This window comes from Nycticebus coucang, chromosome 3 (assembly GCF_027406575.1).
Source record: "Nycticebus coucang isolate mNycCou1 chromosome 3, mNycCou1.pri, whole genome shotgun sequence".
In the NCBI taxonomy this organism is placed as follows: domain Eukaryota; kingdom Metazoa; phylum Chordata; class Mammalia; order Primates; family Lorisidae; genus Nycticebus; species Nycticebus coucang.
Genome location: NC_069782.1, coordinates 63,952,480 through 63,969,949, shown reverse-complemented (window position 1 = coordinate 63,969,949; position 17,470 = coordinate 63,952,480). Strand labels below are relative to the sequence as shown.

The following is a 17,470-nucleotide window of genomic DNA, read 5'->3' as shown; positions in this document are numbered from 1 at the left end:
TCTTTGGCAAGGTTGCTATGGAGACACTGGGGGCCTGTTTCCATGGCACTCAGTGTCTCCATGGAAACCAGGGGCGGGGCTGTGCGACTATCTTCGGAGAAACTAATCATAGCGTTCGAATCCCGCCTCGGCCGATTTTCCCTGCAACTGTGATATAAAGACGCCCAAGGTATCCCAAAGCAAGGATGACAATGTCCTCTCGACCCACGATTTAAGAGAGACAATGTATGCACACTGGCGCTGGACACTTGGGGTGAAGCCACATTAGGCGCCGCAGGGGTCCTCAAACTACGGCCGCGGGCCACATTAGGCGGGTGTGATTGTATTTGTTCCCGTTTTTTTTTACTTCAAAATAAGATATGTGCAGTGCGCATAGGAATTTGTTCATAGTGTTTTTTTTTAAACTATAGTCCGGCCCTCCAATGGTCTGAGGGACAGTGAACTGGCCTCCCCGTTTAAAAAGTTTGAGGACCCCTGGAATAGCCTGTGACAGTTACTCATTTTCATCCCCCAACTCCCTGAGGGCCAGCTGTCCTCCTTAGGAACTCTGTCTTCGGAGGGGCTGAATGATGGAAACTCCACATCACCCTCTGGCAAGGCAGGCGCTTCGTGAATAATTCTCCCCCCTCTCCTTTTGCGCTTAAAGCCACAGTCTTGGCTTCAGGCCCCTGGCTTCTACCCCAAACCTTACAATAGGGGGAAGGAACACCCCCTCCCTGGGCTTAACATCTCTCTCCCCCTCACCCAGCTCCTTCCCTGTCTCCAACTGTCTCCCTTCCATGGTCTGCTATCTCTCTCTCTAGACTTTGTCTCTGTCACCAGTTCTCTCTCATCATCTATAAATTTCCACCTTTCTCTGCTGCCTGTCTGCATCCTCATTTCTTTCTTCTCATTTCTCTTTTTCTCTCCATCTTCCCATGTCTCTCTCCCTGTCTCCTCCACATCTCTCTGCATCTCCCTATGTCTTTTTCCATTTCCCCATGTCTCTCCCTTCTCTCTCCCTCTGTCAGCCCCTGTAACTGATGGAATTCCCTCTGTCTCTCTGCTGCCAATGGGGAAGCTGGAGGGTGCAGAGGGTGGGGGGCCAAGGGGCCCAGAGTGCAGGCCCCTCCCCAACCTCCTCAGGCCTGGAGCCCAGCCTGGCAGCCTCTCTCAGAACTGGATCGACCATTTCCTCTCTCAGCCCTGGAGTGCACTGGTGTCACTCACAGTCCAGGACAGTGTGGACAGGGAAGCAGGCGCGTTTCTGCTGGTTGCAGGGCCATCCTACCAGTTGGAGACGTTGAGTGGACTCTGAGGGCCTTTATGTGAGTCTCTTTGTGCTTCTGAGAAACGACTGTATGGTTATTTCCCCATTCTGTTCCTGTGTGATTTGACTTGTGTGAAATGTGACCCAGTGTGTGGAACAGATGTGGCAGATGGTTGTCTGGTGTCACTGTGTACCGGTTTAGTGTCTCTGCTACCACTGTGTGATCACACATACCTGGGTGTGAAGGAGTTTGACACGTAAGCCAGAGGCATTTTCCTTTAATTTTGTAGTGTATGTGTGCTTATGTTTTGAACATATAGTTGTTACCTGAATGTGTCATGTGCTTTTGAGACAGGTTCTCTGTTGTGAAAGTGAAGTGCAATCACAGCTCACTGCAACCTCAAACTTCTGAGCTCATCCTGGAAGTACAGGCACACGACCTCAGCCAGCTACTTTTTCTATTATTTGTAGAGACAAGGTCTTGCTGTGTTGCCCAGGCTATTCTTGAACTGCTGGCCTCTTGCTTTGCCTTCCCAAAGTGCTAGGATTATAGTAGTCTGCCAGTAGTGTGTTTATTTTTATTTTTATTTATTTTTAATGAGACAGAGTCTCACTTAGTCACTCTTGGTAGAGGGCCATGGCATCATAGCTTACAGCAACCTCAAACTCTTGGGCTGAAGCAATTCTCTTGCCTCAGCGTCCTTATTTGCTGGGACTATAGGCACCCACCACAATGCCCCACTTTTTTTTTTTTTGTTTAGCAGGCCTGGGCTGGGTTCAAACCCCCCAGCCCTGGAGCATGTGGCCGGCACCCTAACCACTGAGCTATGGGTGCTGCCTTATTTTTACTATTATTTTTTGAGACAGGGTCTTGCTCTGTTGCCCTGGCTAGAGTGTAGTGGTGTCATCACAGTTTACTGCAACCTGCAACTCCTGGGCTAAAGCAATCCTCCTGCCTCATCCTCCTGGTTAGCTGGGACTACAATCTTATACAACGATGCTCAGTTAATTTTTCTTATTTTTAGTAGAAATGAGGTCTCACTCTTGCTCAGGCTGGTCTCCAACTCCTGACCTCAAGCAATTCTCTCACTTTGACCTCACAAAGTGCTGGGATTACAGGTGTGAGCCACCACACTTGGCCCAGTTGTGTCTTTATGGGTGTGTGCCAGACAAATTCGTGGACACATGTATACATATATTCATTCTAATTCTGTCTTTGCTGCCCTATTCAATGGTTTGCATGCTTTGTTGAGTACTGGAGTGTGTGTGGGTCTTCGTGTCTGTTCTGCTGTGTGTACATATGCATGCAACTATTGCATTATACCTGTATGAATTCTGAGGCCAAGCTACCTGGGCTGAATCCTATCCTGGTCCTTTCTGGCTATGTGATCACAGGCAAGTCGCTCACCGTCTCTGAGTCTCAGTTTTCCCTGCTGGAAAATGGGGCTACATATAGAAGCCAGCTCAGATCTTGAAGATTGAATGAAATAAAAGGTGTGAGGAGTTTAGAGCCCAGCCCAGCACACAGCAGGGGCTCACTGATGTTCGTAGTTCTATGTACAGTATGTGTGCATGTCTCTGGGACCAGGATCCTGCAGTAGCCACCGAGTTCTGCAGCCTCCCATGCTCTGTGCTCTGCTGTGGGGGGAGAAGAGGGATGTCCAGGGCACTGACCTATGTTATCAGACTCTTGTGGCCTGGGCAGGGGAGTCTGGCAATTCTGCCTGAGTTCTCATGCAGGAAATGCTAAATATTTATAGTTGGGGCTCCTGGCCTGAGCATCCCACCCCCACTCCCAGGCTCTGGGGGCTGGGGAGTGGTTACCAAGCTTCCTTTCTCTTTCTCTACCACCAGCCTCTCCCCTTCCCCAACTCAGAGACCCGTAACTCTTCCTCAGACTGCTCATGCCTGCTTCAAGCCGTGATAGATTCAAGTTGTAAGAGGTGAGAGGATGGGAGGGCAGACAGAGGTTGGTTCTGTTGGGAGACGTGACTCCGCTTGGGTGGAGGGCTGCTAAGCCTCATCCTCACCAGGCTGAGGGTATGAAAGGCAGTTGGTATTCCATGCAGTCGCTAGCTCCTTGGGGCTTGGTCCTTCTCTGTTGCAGGAGCCAAGCATCAGTGAGGTGGGGACAAGGAGAGGACCCCCTTGCACCCTTGGGAGCTCCTGCTTGGCATGTAAGTCCAGTAGTGAATGTGCCCCTCCCCAGGTCAGAATCCTGCAGGGTTCCCATCTCACTCTGAGTAAAACCCCAAGTCCTTCTTGAGGCCCACAGGCTTTGCACACTTTGCTCCATCACCTCCTTGCCCTCACCTCCTCCTGCCTCCTCCTCACTCTGTTCCAACCTCCCTGTTATTCCTCAGGCACATCAAAAGCAAAGTTCAGCCTTAGGGTCTTTGCACTTGTAATGCCCTCTGCCTAGAACACACTCTCCCTTCCAGTCTTTGCTCAAGTGTCATATTACAGTGGGTTGGTTCCTGACCCTTCTATTTAAATGCACTCCCGTATTATAGTACTCCCCCTTTTTTTTTTTTTTGTAGAGACAGAGTCTCACTGTACCGCCCTCGGGTAGAGTGCTGTGGCGTCACATGGCTCACAGCAACCTCTAACTCTTGGGCTTACGCGATTCTCTTGCCTCAGCCTCCCGAGCAGCTGGGACTACAGGCGCCCGCCACAACGCCCGGCTATTTTTTTGTTGCAGTTTGGCCAGGGCTGGGTTTGAACCCGCCACCCTCGGCATATGGGGCGGGCGCCCTACTCACTGAGCCACAGGTGCCACCCCCCCCTTTTTTTTTTTGAGACAGAATCTCACTGTCATCCTGGATAGAGTGATGTGGCATCATAGCTGACAGCAACCTCAAACTCTTGGGCTCAAGTGATTCTCTTGCCTCAGCCTCCCAAGTAGCTGAGACTATAGGTGCTGGCTACAACACCTGGCTATTATTTTCTTTTAGTGATGGGGTCTTGCTCTAGCTCGGGTTGGTCTTGAACTCCTGAGCTCAGGCAATCCCCACGGCTTGACCTCCCAGAGTGCTGGGATTACAGGTACTCCCTACCTTCTGACCTACCTACAGTTGTTTGACTTGTCTATTTTTTCGTTTTTTTTTTTTTTTTTTGTAGAGACAGAGTTTTACTTTATGGCCCTCGGTAGAGTGCCATGGCCTCACACAGCTCACAGCAACCTCCAACTCCTGGGCTTAAGTGATTCTTTTCCCTTAGGCTCCCAAGTAGCTGGGACTACAGGCACCCACCACAATGCCCGGCTATTTTTTGGTTGCAGTTTGGCTGGGGCTGGGTTTGAACCCGTCACCCTCGGTATATGGGGCCAGCGCCTACCGACTGAGCCACAGGCGCTGCCCTTGACTTGTCTATTTTTTTTTTTTTTTGTATAGACAGAGTCTCACTGTACTGCCCTCCGGTAGAGTGCCGTGGCGTCACACGGCTCACAGCAACCTCTAACTCTTGGGCTTATGCGATTCTCTTGCCTCAGCTTCCCGAGCAGCTGGGACTACAGGCGCCCACCACAATGCCTGGCTATTTTTTTTTGTTGCAGTTTGGCCAGGGCTGGGTTTGAACCCGCCACCCTCGGCATATGGGGCCAGCGCCTTACTCAATGAGCCACAGGCGCCGCCCCTGACTTGTCTATTTTCCCAACTAGAATGTCAGCTCCATAAGGGCAGGGATTTTCTCTGTTTTGGGCAAGATCCTCATTGCCTGGAACAGCACATGGCAGACAATAGGCACTCTGAATGTATGAATGAGGCAAAATGTGTATGATGCTGAAGACCACAGGACACATACCTGTGTGGCCACCAGGATGGGTAGGTTTGGACATGGTAGAACCCAGTGCAGGTGGGGGTTACATGTGGGCATATGTTTCAAGTGTCAGCAGGTGCACACATGTGGACACAGATATGCATGTCCCTGTCTCAGAGGCTGTGTGTACTTCAGTATGCCCAGGAATAAAGACAATGGGGCCCTGTGTGTGGATCCTGCATGGCCAGGGTGGGTGGCCATGAGGATGCCCCTTTGTTGAGTTCACAGGAATACTCAGGGGGCATACCACACTCCAGGCACATGAGTTTGGGTTAGAGGGCTACTAGGACCTGTTTTTGGTCTTGGAGACAGAACAGAGATCAAAGCCCCCAACTCAGGGGGCTTTCCTCAGGGAGCTGGTTTTTCTTTCTTTCTGTTTTTCTTTTTAGGGAGAGGATATTTTGATGGGGGAATTCAGATAATAGATAATGGCAAGTAAATGAGGCAATTTCAGAGAATGATAAATACTAAAATGAAAAAGACTTTGATAAGGAGGGTTGGGGAAGGGCAACTCTAAATGATCAGGGAAGGCTTCTCAAGATAGGAAAGGAACCATGTTAAAATTCAGAGAACATTGTAGGCTGAGGAAATGGCAAATGCAAAAGCCCTGGGGCTGGAGTTTGCCTCCAGGCCATGAGTGGGAAGAGACAAGGCAGAGAAAACAAGGCCTTACGGATTACAGAGAGGACTAGGGCTTTTCCTAAACAAGGTGGGAGCCACCGAGGATTCTGAACAGGGGAAGGATATGAACCAACATGTTCACAGGCATCCTCTGGTTGCTGTGGGGGAATAGACCAGAGGTTGAGGGTGGAAATATGGAGACCTGGGAGGGAGCTGCTGTAAGGAAGTCCAGATGGTGTCTTGAGGTGAGAATTTGGGAAGGGAGAAGGAGTGGAGGAATTCAGGGTCTAAACAGAAGAGCAGACAGGCCTGGCTGATGTGTTGGATCTGCCATGAAGAAAGGCATGAGGCCGACAGGCATGGTGGCTGACGACTATAATTCTTGAACTCTGGGAGGCTGAGGCAGGTGGATTGCTTGAGCTCAGGAATTTGAGACCAGCCTGAGCAAGAGCAAGACCCCATCTTTACTTTTTTTTTTTTTTTTTAAGACAGAGCCTCAAGCTGTCGTCCTGGGTAGAGTGCCATCAGCAACCTCCAACTCCTGGGCTCATGCGAATCTCCTGTAGCTGGGACTGCAGGCGCCTGCCACAACGCCTGGCTATTTTTTGGTTGCAGCCGTCATTGTTGTTTGGCAGGCCCAGGCTGGATTCGAACCCACCAGCTCAGGTGTATGTGGCTGGAGCCTTAGTTGCTTGAGTCACAGGCACAGAGCCAGACCCCATCTTTACTAAAAATAGAAAAATCAGCCAAGTGTCATGGTGGGCACCTTGTAATTCTGGCTACTTGGGAGGTTGAGGCAGGAAGATCACTTAAGTCCAGGAGTTTGAAGTTGCAATGAGCCAAGATGACGCTTCTGTACTCTAGCCTGGGTGACAGAACAAGACTGTTTCAAAATCCAATAAACAGGGCAGCACCTGTGGCTCAAAGGGGTAGGGCGCCGGCCCCATATGCCGGAGGTGGCAGGTTCAAACCCAGCCCTGGCCAAAAACTGCAAAAAAAAAAAATTCAAATAAACAAAAACTCCAAAGAGACATGAGGATACTGGATTTGGTATGAGGATGTGGAGGATGGACCACTAGTTTTGAGATGGGCAGACTGTATTAGTGAGACGTACTCCTCACCTACCTCACCTCATTGCACCCAGTCTTCCTCTGCTTTTGCTCCAGCTCCCCAGGGTTTCTTTAATACTTAAGGCATGGTCCAGCCTCAAGGCCTTTGGGCCTGCTGTTGCCCCAGCCTGAAACACTTTTTCTCAGATAACCTTAGGACCTCATAGCTGTTCACCACAACTCTGAACTCTTGGGGCCAAGTAATCCTCCCATCTCAGCCTTGTGGTAGTTCAGACTACAGGTGTAAGCCACCATACCTGGCTAATTTTTCTATTTTTAGTACAGATGGGGTCTCAAACTCCTCAGTTCAAGCAATCCTTCTGTCTCATCCTCCCAAAATGCAAGGATTGCAGGCATACGCCACTAAGCCTGGCCCAGGGCAGGGATTTTTGTCTGTTTTGTTCCTGGCTGTATTTCTAGCATCTAGAACAGAGGCTAGCACACATTAAGCGCTCAGTGATTGCTTGTTGAATGAATGAATGAGACACTTTGTTCCTGCTGGGCGCTTGGAGGAGAGGCCAGGGCGGGAACCCAGTGGAGCTCTCCAGCCGCAGGGTACGGGGAATAGACCAGAGACGGGAATTATGGCTCCGGAGCTGCACACGTGTAGACATGTGCGTGGGAACAAATGGGTGGCCAGGGCAGGCCCCTATTCCTCCCTCTCCTCCTCTGCCCGCAGGTCGGCCATGTGGGTGCCCCGGCTGCGCGCGCTGCAGCTGCTGCTCCTACTGGGCGCGTCCTGGGCGCGAGAGGGCGCTCCGCGCTGCACCTATACCTTTGTGCTGCCCCAGCAGAAGTTCACAGGAGTCGTGTGCTGGAACCGACCCGCGGCCTTACGGCCAGCGCCAGAGGCAGTGAACGCCAGCGAGGTGGCGGCGCTGCGCTTGCGCGTGGGCCACCATGAGGAGCTACTGCGTGAGCTGCAGAGGTTGGCGGCGGCCGACGGCGCCGTGGCTGGCGAGGTGCGCGCTCTACGCAAGGAGAACCGCGGCCTGAGCGCGCGCCTGGGCCAGTTGCGCGCGCAGCTGCAGCACGAAGCGGGGCCGGAGGCGGGCCCAGGGGTGGGGCCGGGGACGGAGCCCGGCGCCGCGCTGGCCCTGCTCGGGGAGCGGGTGCTGAACGCGTCAGCCGAGGCGCAGCGCGCAGCCCTCGGCTTCCATCAGCTGGATGTCAAGTTCCGCGAGCTGGCGCAGCTGGTGAGCCAGCAGAGCGGCCTCATCGCACGCCTGGAGCGCTTGTGCCCAGGAGGCGCGACCGGGCAGCAACAGCAGGTAACGTTAAAGCCTCCCCGGATAGCAGCTTCGTCTATGAAATGGGTCTCCTGCAAACCCCACGATCACAGTTCTGAAATCAGAAAAACCCTGAAAACCAATTTCCTACCTGCCCCCATCTTGTAACATATTTGGGTCAAAAAGTGGTGGCTATTTATGGTCTTTACTTATGCTCTAATTTAATATCCATAGGATCCTATAATTAAGTGTATCATTCATTATCAAGTAAAGACCAAAAACTCTATTGGAGGTGTTATGTATAATACACACACGCACACACACACATACATATATACATCTGTAGACATATATGTAACCTCCTGTGTCAGTGTGTTACTCTGTGTCACTGTTTTTCTTATTATTTATTTATTTTTTTTGAGACAGTCTCACTATGTTGCCCTTGGTAGAGTGCTGTGGTGTCACAACTCACAGCAACCTAAAACTCTTGGGCTTAGGTGATTCTCTTGCCTCAGCCTCCCAAGCAGCTGGGACTACAGGCGCCCCTGACAACGCCCGGTTATTTTTTGGTTGCAGTTGTCATTGTTGTTTAGCAGGCCCGGGCTGGGCTTGAACCTACCAGCTTCTGTGTATGTGGCCGGTACCCTATTCACTGAGCTACAGATGTCAAACCTCTGTATCACTGTGTTACCCTCAATGTTACTCTGATTTCTGGATGTCTGGCCCTGGATTTTGGATAAGAGATTGTTGCTCTGGGACAGTTTCTACCATACAGAGTTGGTGGGAGGATTCAGTAAATACTCATTGTTGTGGTTGGATAGACTCTTCTTATTCCTACTCTACAGAAAAGGAGACTGAAGCACAGACTGGTTAAGCTGTGAGTATAAGAGCAGACATTTAAGCTCAGCTCTGCCTATGCTTGAAAACCAAGAGTTCGCCATTGAGGAGAATCATTCCTAGGGCTAGGATACCCCTCTGCCTGATATCCTTCAGATCATTTGGGAGCTAGGAGATTTATCCACCATCCCAGGACCCTGAGGGTTACTGCAATTACATCTGACTTTTTTGGTTACCCTAGGTCCAGCCACCACCCCTGGTACCTGTGGTCCCAGTCAGTCTGGTGGGTGGCACTAATGACACAAGCAGGAGGCTGGACCCAGCCCCACAGCCCCAGAGAGATCAGACCTTGAGACAGCAGGGGCCCTTGGCTTCTCCTATGCTTGCAGGGCACCATGGCATACCTACCAAGCCCAAGCCAGCAGGTAAGACCATGGCATGGTGGTGAGCCAGGGGATTTCCAATTTCCACACTGTGTGGCTAGCTAGAGGAAAATATAGGAGAAGAGGTTTTAATGGCAGATCCTTTTGGGGGTAAGAAGACTGGAGGCAACAATACTTTATTCTGATAATGGAACAGGGAGATATGGTTTATTTTTATAAAAAGACCGTGCTTCTTACTACTGTGTGAAAATAGGAGAGGAGATTGGTAGATTTAGGACTGCTACTGTGGTGAGAACTTTGAGCTGGTTTAAAGTACCACTTTCAATACTTATATTCTGGTGAAGAGACCACAGAACTCCAGACTTCACATTTGCTCTTGTAAGAGAAGGACCTAGAGTCCTCAAGTGAGGGCCTCTTATTCTGGTGAGGAAATGGGAGAGACAGTACTTCTATTCTTTTGAGGGGACTTGTGAGAATCTGGACTTTTACTCCAGGAAGGAAGGGTTGGCTTAGCTATGCCTCCCCCATATCCCCATGCCCACAGGCCCATGGTGGGATTGTGCAGAAGCACACCGTGCAGGCCATAAGCAGAGTGGTGTGTATGAGCTGCGAATGGGCCGGCTTGTGCTATCAGCATGGTGCGAGCAACAACTGGAGGGTGGAGGCTGGACTGTGATCCAGCGGAGACAAGATGGTTCTGTCAACTTCTTTACTACTTGGCAGCACTACAAGGTGGGTGCAGGTGGGCAGAGGCAGGTAGGGGAGGGAACCTGGGTTTCTGTCCTCCTGACTTTCCTGCCCTGCCAGGTGGGCTTTGGGCAGCCAGATGGGGAATACTGGCTGGGCCTTGAACCTGTGTATCAGCTGACCAGCCGTGGGGACCATGAGCTGTTGGTGCTGCTGGAGGACTGGGGGGGCCGGGGAGCACAAGCCCACTATGATAGCTTCTCCCTGGAACCTGAGAGTGACCACTACCGCCTGCGGCTGGGCCAGTACCACGGTGATGCTGGAGACTCTTTTTCCTGGCACAGTGACAAGCCTTTCAGCACCGTGGATAGGGACCGAGACTCTTATTCTGGTAAGAAGGGCTCTTATTCTGGTGGGAGTGTATAGGGGAGGCTGGACTCCTGTACTGGTGAGAGAATGTAAGGTGTGGTAGGTAAGACGCCCCTCTGGTAAGTTATCAGGATAAGCAAACTTTTATTGTGGCAAGAGAACAAGGGACAGAACTTTTTATTCTGGTGAGGGAATGGGGAACCCAAATTCCTTTTCTGATGACCCAATAAAAGAGTCAAGACTCCTGTTCTGGATAAGAGCAGAGGGTGAGAGCTAAAACTCTCATTCTAGGAAGTAGAGAAGATTGTTTTTTTCCTTGACAAAAAAATGAGTGTAGACTCCTGGTTTGCATAAAACCACTTTGGGCAAGTGGTTCTGCTTCAGTATAAGTGTGACTTATACTTTGGTAAGGAGATAGGAAAGGAATTAAGGCTGTTACTCTGAAGAAAGGGTGCTTTGGCTAGGGTTTCCATTTTAGTGAGGAGGTGGAAGATCAGGGCTTATATTCAATAAGAGTAGGAAAGGCCAGGGGATGCCTGGCAAAAGTCTTGTACTGTCAGGTGCTGATAGAGGCTTTTATTTTGATGAGAGGACATGGACTCTCTCCTTTCAGGTAACTGTGCCCTATATCAGCGGGGAGGCTGGTGGTACCATGCCTGTGCCCACTCCAACCTCAATGGTATATGGCACCGCGGTGGCCACTACAGAAGCCGCTACCAGGATGGTGTCTACTGGGCTGAGTTTCGTGGTGGGGCATACTCTCTCAAGAAGGCTGCCATGCTGATCCGTCCCCTGAGGCTGTGACTATCTGTTCATCTGTGCCTCAGGCCCCAGGATAGCCCAGGATCTTGGCCACATCTCCTTTGTAGCTCAATGCTGATGTGTCTCATGGAACTCCTATTTTGGGTCTGTTAACCTGGACCCCAAAATGGGACCCAGGAATGCTCCCTGCCAATGTCTGAGACCCATATTGCTCCCCACAGGCATTTCTATCTTAGTTTGAGATCAAATTTTATAACAAGACAAAGTATCTATGTCTGATTTGTATCTGCACCTGGCAGGGGTCACTCCCTGTGCCCGCTGCCCTCTTCCTCTTCTTCCTCCTCTTCTTTCAGGTCCTCAAGGATAAGGTTGTCCAGGTCTTCCAGGAGGCCACACTGGCTCAGGCAGGTGGCTACGGTAGAGCCACTGCTGATATGGGGGTTGCTGGGGTGGAGGACTTTGGGCAAGTGGTTCTGCTTCCGGCTCTTGGGGTGTGCACAGGATGTTCCAGGCACATGGGGCTCTGGGGAGGGAAAGGGGTTGAGGTCATGGGACTTGATGTCCCATGAGACCCTGGAGAAGGATGGGCTGAGGCCACAGGATACGGAGACCAGAGTTACAGGAAGTTCAGAAGTGTTGAAGGTATAAGAGACCTGGGGATGTGGAGGTCATCTGAAGACTACTGGAGACAAACAGGAGCTAAAAACAAAGACCCACGGGGACCCTAGGGCACAGGCCACACCATGAAACCAGGGAGCTGTGATAGATGCTCAGCAGGAGGGCCTGCTGGCCAGGGACAAGAAATGGGCTGAGGCCTTAGGGGACATGTGGAAGAGGCAGGTAAAGACTAGGACACTTAAGACCACAGAGGTGGACACAGACCACCCAGGGTGGGGAAGGGACCCTCACCTCGCCTGTTGTAGCAGTCAGCTGCTGAGCAGGAGTGAGTGTGGGTACTGCGGCGATCCAGGTCCCGGTCCCAGCGCGGAGGTAGGATCCGTGTTGGATACACGGGGAAGCCACACCCGTAGCAGGGGGATGGGGACCCCATCTGTGCCCAGCCCCTGGGGGCGGGCAGGGCTGTGAGGGTCCGAGGGCATGGCTGGGCTGAGGTGGGGCTGGGGAAGGAAGGGCAGGGCTGGGATGGGGCTGGGGAAGGAAGGGCAGTGCTGGGATGGGGGTGGGGACAGCACCCTCACCGAAAGTTGTGCCGACACTTTGGGCAGTGGAACTCAGCCAGGCCCCACATTTTGTCAGCTGGCACCGGCTCATAATGTTTCCGGCATTTGCGGCACCGGGATACCTGGGGGCATGGTATGGCGGGGACCAAGGGTTGTCAGAGGTGTCTGGGGCTGGCTACCACCTGCACCATAAGCTGCCCAGTGGCACATTCAGAGACTTCATTGGCTTTGGTGGGAATATTTACACCACAGAAATTGGCAAACACCGTGAATCTGGGCTTCCTGCCTCTCTTGCATGAGCCAGTTAAGCATTTGCCAGAAGCACGCTACTGGTAAGGAAGGCATTCATTAGCCAGGCATCATGGCAAGTGCCTATAGTCCCAGCTACCCTGGAGGCTGAGACAGGAGGATTGCTTGAACTCAGGAGTTTGAGGTTGCTGTGAGCTAGGTTAATGCTATGGCACTCTAGCCTGGGCAACAGAGTGAGACTGTCTCAACAACAAAAAAAGGAGGGCATTCAGAAGCCAAATTTGGAGCCATGGTTTGGGGGTCAAGTTTGATTTCAGTGGTAGCTGTCAAAGTGTGGAGTCAGGGTCAGTCTCCCAGTCAGGCGTTGGAATTGGAAATCAAGGTTGAACTTTGAGATCAGCGAGAGGTCAGGGGCTCTAAGAGGCTGACATCCTTAGGTCAGAGATACAGATTCTGAGGATGGGGATCAGGAGTGGAGTTAGGGACAGAATAAGGTAAAGTTGTAGGTTATCACCTCTTTTCTCTGGGGTACACGGCGCCACCAGACATGGTCACAGGAAGAGCAGGCAAACTGCCGGTCCACAGCAGGGATGAGGTCATCCTGGGCACGTTGGAACATGCGGAGGTTGGCTTCTGTCAGTGGTAGGAGGGAGGTTGCCACTGCCTATAGAATAGGGTACATGGGGATGAGAGGGCAGTCACCCTTCCTCCACCAACATAAACATATATCAACTGTCTTCTCCCTATGGACAAGTCTTCCTCTGTCCTAATGCACATCCTTCCTCCTGTGCCTATGAATGTCCCCTTTCTCCATCCCATGCCCTAGTCTTGCCCCAGCCACCAACTCACCTGGATGTCCTGGTCCTGCTTCATGTCCTCTGGTGGGTCCTAGGTGGAGACACCAGGGGCAGAGACTGGGAATGAGGCTTGGGCCTCTTTCTACCTTTGTTTGCTGAGGGAAATGTACCCTGCTTTGGGGTTCACAGAGGGGGGGGGGTATGGTCCCAGCCCCATTTGAGAGTAGGGTGCCCTAACTCACCAGGAGCAGATAGAGCAGTGCCCATTTATTGAGGGCCAGGTATGTTGGTTCAGTTATCCTCATAGCAGCCCTGAGAGGTGGGCATACCTGTTGTCTTATTGCTCAGATGAGGAAACAGGCCCATAGCCAGGGGAGGGCTTGCCCAAGATCACCCTGAGGCTTAGACCCCACACTGCCTTCCTAGTTACAAACACCACAAATTGGTATTATTGTGTGACACATTGCTTCTTTGAGACCATGTTGCTTTAGCCTAAGTGCTTGGGCTCTGGATTCAGAGATGCAGGTTCAAATCTTGGCTCTATTACTTCCAGCTGTGGGAATGTTGGAAAGCCACTCATTTCCCCCTGGGTCCCCCGCACTGACCAGCATCTTAGAGACTAGGCTCTGACTCCAGGTGGCCAGAGTTCAAGTCCCAGCTGCCCCTTGACTGCTGTGTGAACCTAGCAAGTGACATTGTCACTCTGTGCCTCAGTTTCCGTGTCTGTGAAATGGGGATGATAAATCACAGGACTTGTCTTACAGGGTCACTGTGGTGATGAAATAAAGTCAATTCCTGGAATTGCCACATGGGAAGTGCTCAATGTTCCCCTTCTCTATTACTTTTACCATATTCTTTATATTGTATAAATGGAGAGAGTATAATATGTATTTCATTATACTCTTTAACAACTCTATGCTGGGCCACTCAGGGCAGGCAAAATCAGCAGACTTATATTGCTAAAGCTGTCTAAGAGGCAAAGTGGCCCTGTTGTACCTGTGCTTCAAAGCCATTCATTCATTCATTCACTCACTCAATACAAGAGCTCTCCTGCCTCTCCTCCTCTGTCTCCTGCTCATCATGGCCTTTCTAGGGACTGTTGCTGACACCCTTTCTCACCTCCCAGCTTTTGCCCACACCATTCCCCCTACCCCAAGACCCCTGTCATGCCCAACCCTTCCCTTCCCAGAGCTCATTTCCCATCCTTGAAGATTTGGTACCTCCTCCAGGAAGGCTTCCCTGACTTCTGCGACTCCCCTATGGTGGCAATAACCCTAACTCATTTCCCTGACTAGTTTCATGGTTCTCTCCTCCATTGAGAACAATCAGCATGTAATGAGCACCTACTGTTTGCAGGCTCCCTGGCAGGACGCATGATTGAGAAGCAAAAAAGTGAAGGAGGTTGGATGGTGAGCTGTGGACCCACAATGCCCAGTCCCTCCTGCTCCAGAGGGGGTCACCATGGGTGCATCAAGTCCCCTGGCTCTCCCTCCCATGGTGATCCGGTCCTTTGAGGGGAGGGGCAGGTTTACCTGGGCATCCAAGTCGTTACTCAGTTCCTGCCCATCTTTCTGCTTCACCCCTGGTGGGAGAGTTAGTCTAAGTGAAAGGCCCTTGAAGAGTCTGCGGAAGTTCCAGGCCTTCCAGAGCCACAATGTAAATCCTCCCCAGGGCTGGGACCCCTCCTGGATTGATGATCTCAACGCCTCTACTTAGACCACGCCCCCTCGGCGTCCCCACGCGCGCTCCCCGCAAGAGGCTCGGGACCCCAGCAGACTCACCGTACACTATGGAGCGCCCCACACCTGTGTGGTCGCTGCCGAATTTCCTCATCAGAGCCCCCGCCTTCTTGGAGGATACCTTGCCATGAAACTTCTCCCGGAGGCGCCGGACGCTCTTCTCCAACTGGGACGCGGACAGGGTGCTCTGGTCAGGAAAGGAGATCGCCCCTCCCCCATCTTTAGGCATTGATCTCCCGGCCTGAACTTGACCCTTGGTTTTGGCCTCCGTTGCCTGCCACCCCCCAACACCGCATCCCTCTACGGCATTTCCTGGAAAAAGCCAAAGTCCCCACAGGGCATTGGGGGGAAGGCGTAGATTGAGGCTAGCGTTCCAGGCTTGGGGAGGGCCGACTAAGTTATCCCCGGCCTCTGGCCCCTAACCCTGCAGCCCCCGCTTTTCCTCCAGGAGGCCGCATTTTGCTCTGGAGAGGATATAGGAGTCACTGTCCTTTTCCAGGGGGGGCTAGCGCCAGCCCAGGGGGGAGGTCTGCGCTTAGGATGCGGTCCCCAGGGACTGCCAAGCCCCCTCCAAGCTCCCAGCCCTTCCTCGGCGTCTGTCGCGGCGCCCCGGTCCCAGCAGTCGACCTCTCCTACCTCCACACCTTCCTGAGACATGGTGGCGGCGGCGCGGGTTCCAGCGAGGGTCCGCGCTCCGCAGCTCAGCCGCCCCCCTACCTGGGCGCGCCTGTCGGTCCGGCTGCCGCGCAGGGCTGGGGGCGGTGCCTGAGGCGGTCTCCGCCCTTCCTCCCCAGCCCCTCTTTCGGTTTCGTTTCTAGGGTACTGGGGACGCGGCGCACTGGCTCCGCCCTGTCTCCGCCTCTGCTCTGGCGCCCCGAACCGGAGCAGGATCCCGGGGTCTGCACCCTGCGGCGGAGCGCACAGACCTCGGGCGGGGGAGATGGCGCGGCCTCTGCAGTCGGTCACATGTCCCCACGCTGCGCGGGGTCCGCGTCTTCACGTCCCTCGTGGGGCGGGGCCGCATCGGCAGGGCGCAGCGAGTCCAGGTGCCCCCCAGTCGCATCGCTCCGGCGCGCACTCCCCCAGTTCTTCGCTCTCCTTTTTTTTTTCTTTTTTTTTTTTTTTGTAGAGACAGAGTCTCACTTTATGGCCCTCGGTAGAGTGCCGTGGCCTCACACAGCTCACAGCAACCTCCAACTCCTGGGCTTAAGCAATTCTCTTGCCTCAGCCTCCCAAGTAGCTGGGACTACGCTCTCCTTTTCTTTTTAAATTGCAGTTTTTGGCCAGGGCCAGATTTGAACCCGCCACCTCCGGTATATGGGGCTAGCGACCTACTCCTTTGAGCCACAGGCGCCGCACCCATCATAGCTCTCCTTTTCGTCCTGACCCCTCCCCCAGGAATCAGACGCTTAGTGGGACGTTTTCTTGCTCTGAGTTTTTGACCTGGCCACAGTCACCTCTCTGAACCTCAGTTTAAACCTCTGTAAAATGGGGAGGATTGTAGTGTTTGCATCCTGGGCTAGAGCCTGGGCCAAGATTCTGAAGCAGAGAGCTTAATAGGGCCTGGCTCGCCAAAAACGCTCAACCAGTCTCTGGGTCACCTACTGTGTGTGTGCTAGTGGTGGTCGGGGGAGGTGCTTTCAGGGAAGGGGAGATACACATTCCTGCCCCTAACTGCCAGGCGGAGACTGGCCGTCTAGCGGCTCCAGGGAATCTGCATTGGCAATTCTAAGGTTGAGAACCCCGTGGGCCAGGACATTTGTAACTTAGTCTGGGGAGACCTTAGGTGGGGCCTTGGCCCAGCCTGGGGACATTAGAGGTGGCTTTTTGGAGAAAAGGGCGGTTTGGCCTCTGCTCCTGTAGCTCAGCAGCTAGAGCGCCAGCCACATACACGGGAGCTGGCGGGCTCGAATAGAGCACGGGCCTGCCAAATTACAGTGACAACTGCATCCAAAAAATAGCTGGGCGTTGTGGCGGGCACCTGTAGTCCCAGCTACTTGGAAGGCTGGGGCAGGGGAATGGCTTAAGCCCAAGAGTTTGAGGTTACTGTGAACTATGTATGACGCCACGGCACTCTACCCAGAGCGACATAAAAAAAAAAAAAAAAAAAAAAAAGACGGTTTGTGCACAGTCCCTGAAGTTTGAGGTCTTAGGTGAAGAACAGAGTGGGAAGGAAACATCAGCGCAAAGCTCCCAAAGCAAGAGTCTAGCCCGGCAGGCTTCCTCAAACTTTTTAAACAGGGGGCCAGTTCACTGTCCCTCAGACCGTTGGAGGGCTGGACTATAGTTTAAAAAAACAACAACTGTGAACAAATTCCTATGCACACTGCACATATCTTTTTTTTTTTTTTTTTTTTTTTTTTTTGGTTTTTTGGCCGAGGCTGGGTTTGAACCCACCACCTCTGGCATATGGGACCGGCGCCCTAGTCCTTGAGCCACAGG

General features: G+C 52.5%; 2 protein-coding genes across 3 annotated transcripts; one reads left to right on the top strand and one right to left on the bottom strand.

Annotated features, from left to right (window-relative positions):
- The first annotated feature begins 1,172 nt into the window (after positions 1–1,172).
- Positions 1,173–11,152, top strand: ANGPTL6 (angiopoietin like 6). 2 transcript variants are annotated; one of them, XM_053585769.1, is made up of 8 exons: positions 1,197–1,307; positions 3,104–3,192; positions 3,357–3,426; positions 7,475–8,066; positions 9,103–9,286; positions 9,789–9,976; positions 10,052–10,322; positions 10,914–11,152. In XM_053585769.1, coding segments are annotated over exons 3-8 (1,428 nt in total). In that variant the 5' UTR covers positions 1,197–1,307; positions 3,104–3,192; positions 3,357–3,424; the 3' UTR covers positions 11,105–11,152. The 2 variants fall into 2 exon arrangements, with proteins under 2 accessions (XP_053441745.1, XP_053441744.1); XM_053585770.1 differs by lacking the exons at positions 3,104–3,192; positions 3,357–3,426 and having other exon boundaries at positions 1,173–1,307.
- Positions 11,153–11,298: 146 nt separating this feature from the next.
- Positions 11,299–15,994, bottom strand: SHFL (shiftless antiviral inhibitor of ribosomal frameshifting). The gene is made up of 8 exons (XM_053585771.1): positions 15,665–15,994; positions 15,071–15,194; positions 14,822–14,871; positions 13,342–13,380; positions 13,007–13,156; positions 12,262–12,365; positions 11,972–12,126; positions 11,299–11,585 (listed from the first exon to the last, which is right to left on the bottom strand). The coding sequence occupies exons 1-8, from the start codon at positions 15,683–15,685 to the stop codon at positions 11,365–11,367; spliced, it is 864 nt and encodes a 287-aa protein (XP_053441746.1). The 5' UTR covers positions 15,686–15,994; the 3' UTR covers positions 11,299–11,364.
- Between the last annotated feature and the right edge of the window lie 1,476 nt (positions 15,995–17,470).

Bases quoted from the DNA above. Each gene is read 5' to 3' on its own strand.
- ANGPTL6 (XM_053585770.1), top strand. The intron at 8,067-9,102 runs GTAACGTTAAAG...TGGTTACCCTAG, and splicing joins CGACCGGGCAGCAACAGCAG to GTCCAGCCACCACCCCTGGT. The intron at 10,323-10,913 runs GTAAGAAGGGCT...CTCTCCTTTCAG, and splicing joins GGACCGAGACTCTTATTCTG to GTAACTGTGCCCTATATCAG.
- SHFL (XM_053585771.1), bottom strand. From the start codon at position 15,685: ATGTCTCAGGAAGGTGTGGAG. The intron at 13,381-14,821 runs GTAAACCTGCCC...GTCTCCACCTAG, and splicing joins GTAACGACTTGGATGCCCAG to GACCCACCAGAGGACATGAA. The intron at 13,157-13,341 runs GTGAGTTGGTGG...CCTATTCTATAG, and splicing joins AGCAGGACCAGGACATCCAG to GCAGTGGCAACCTCCCTCCT.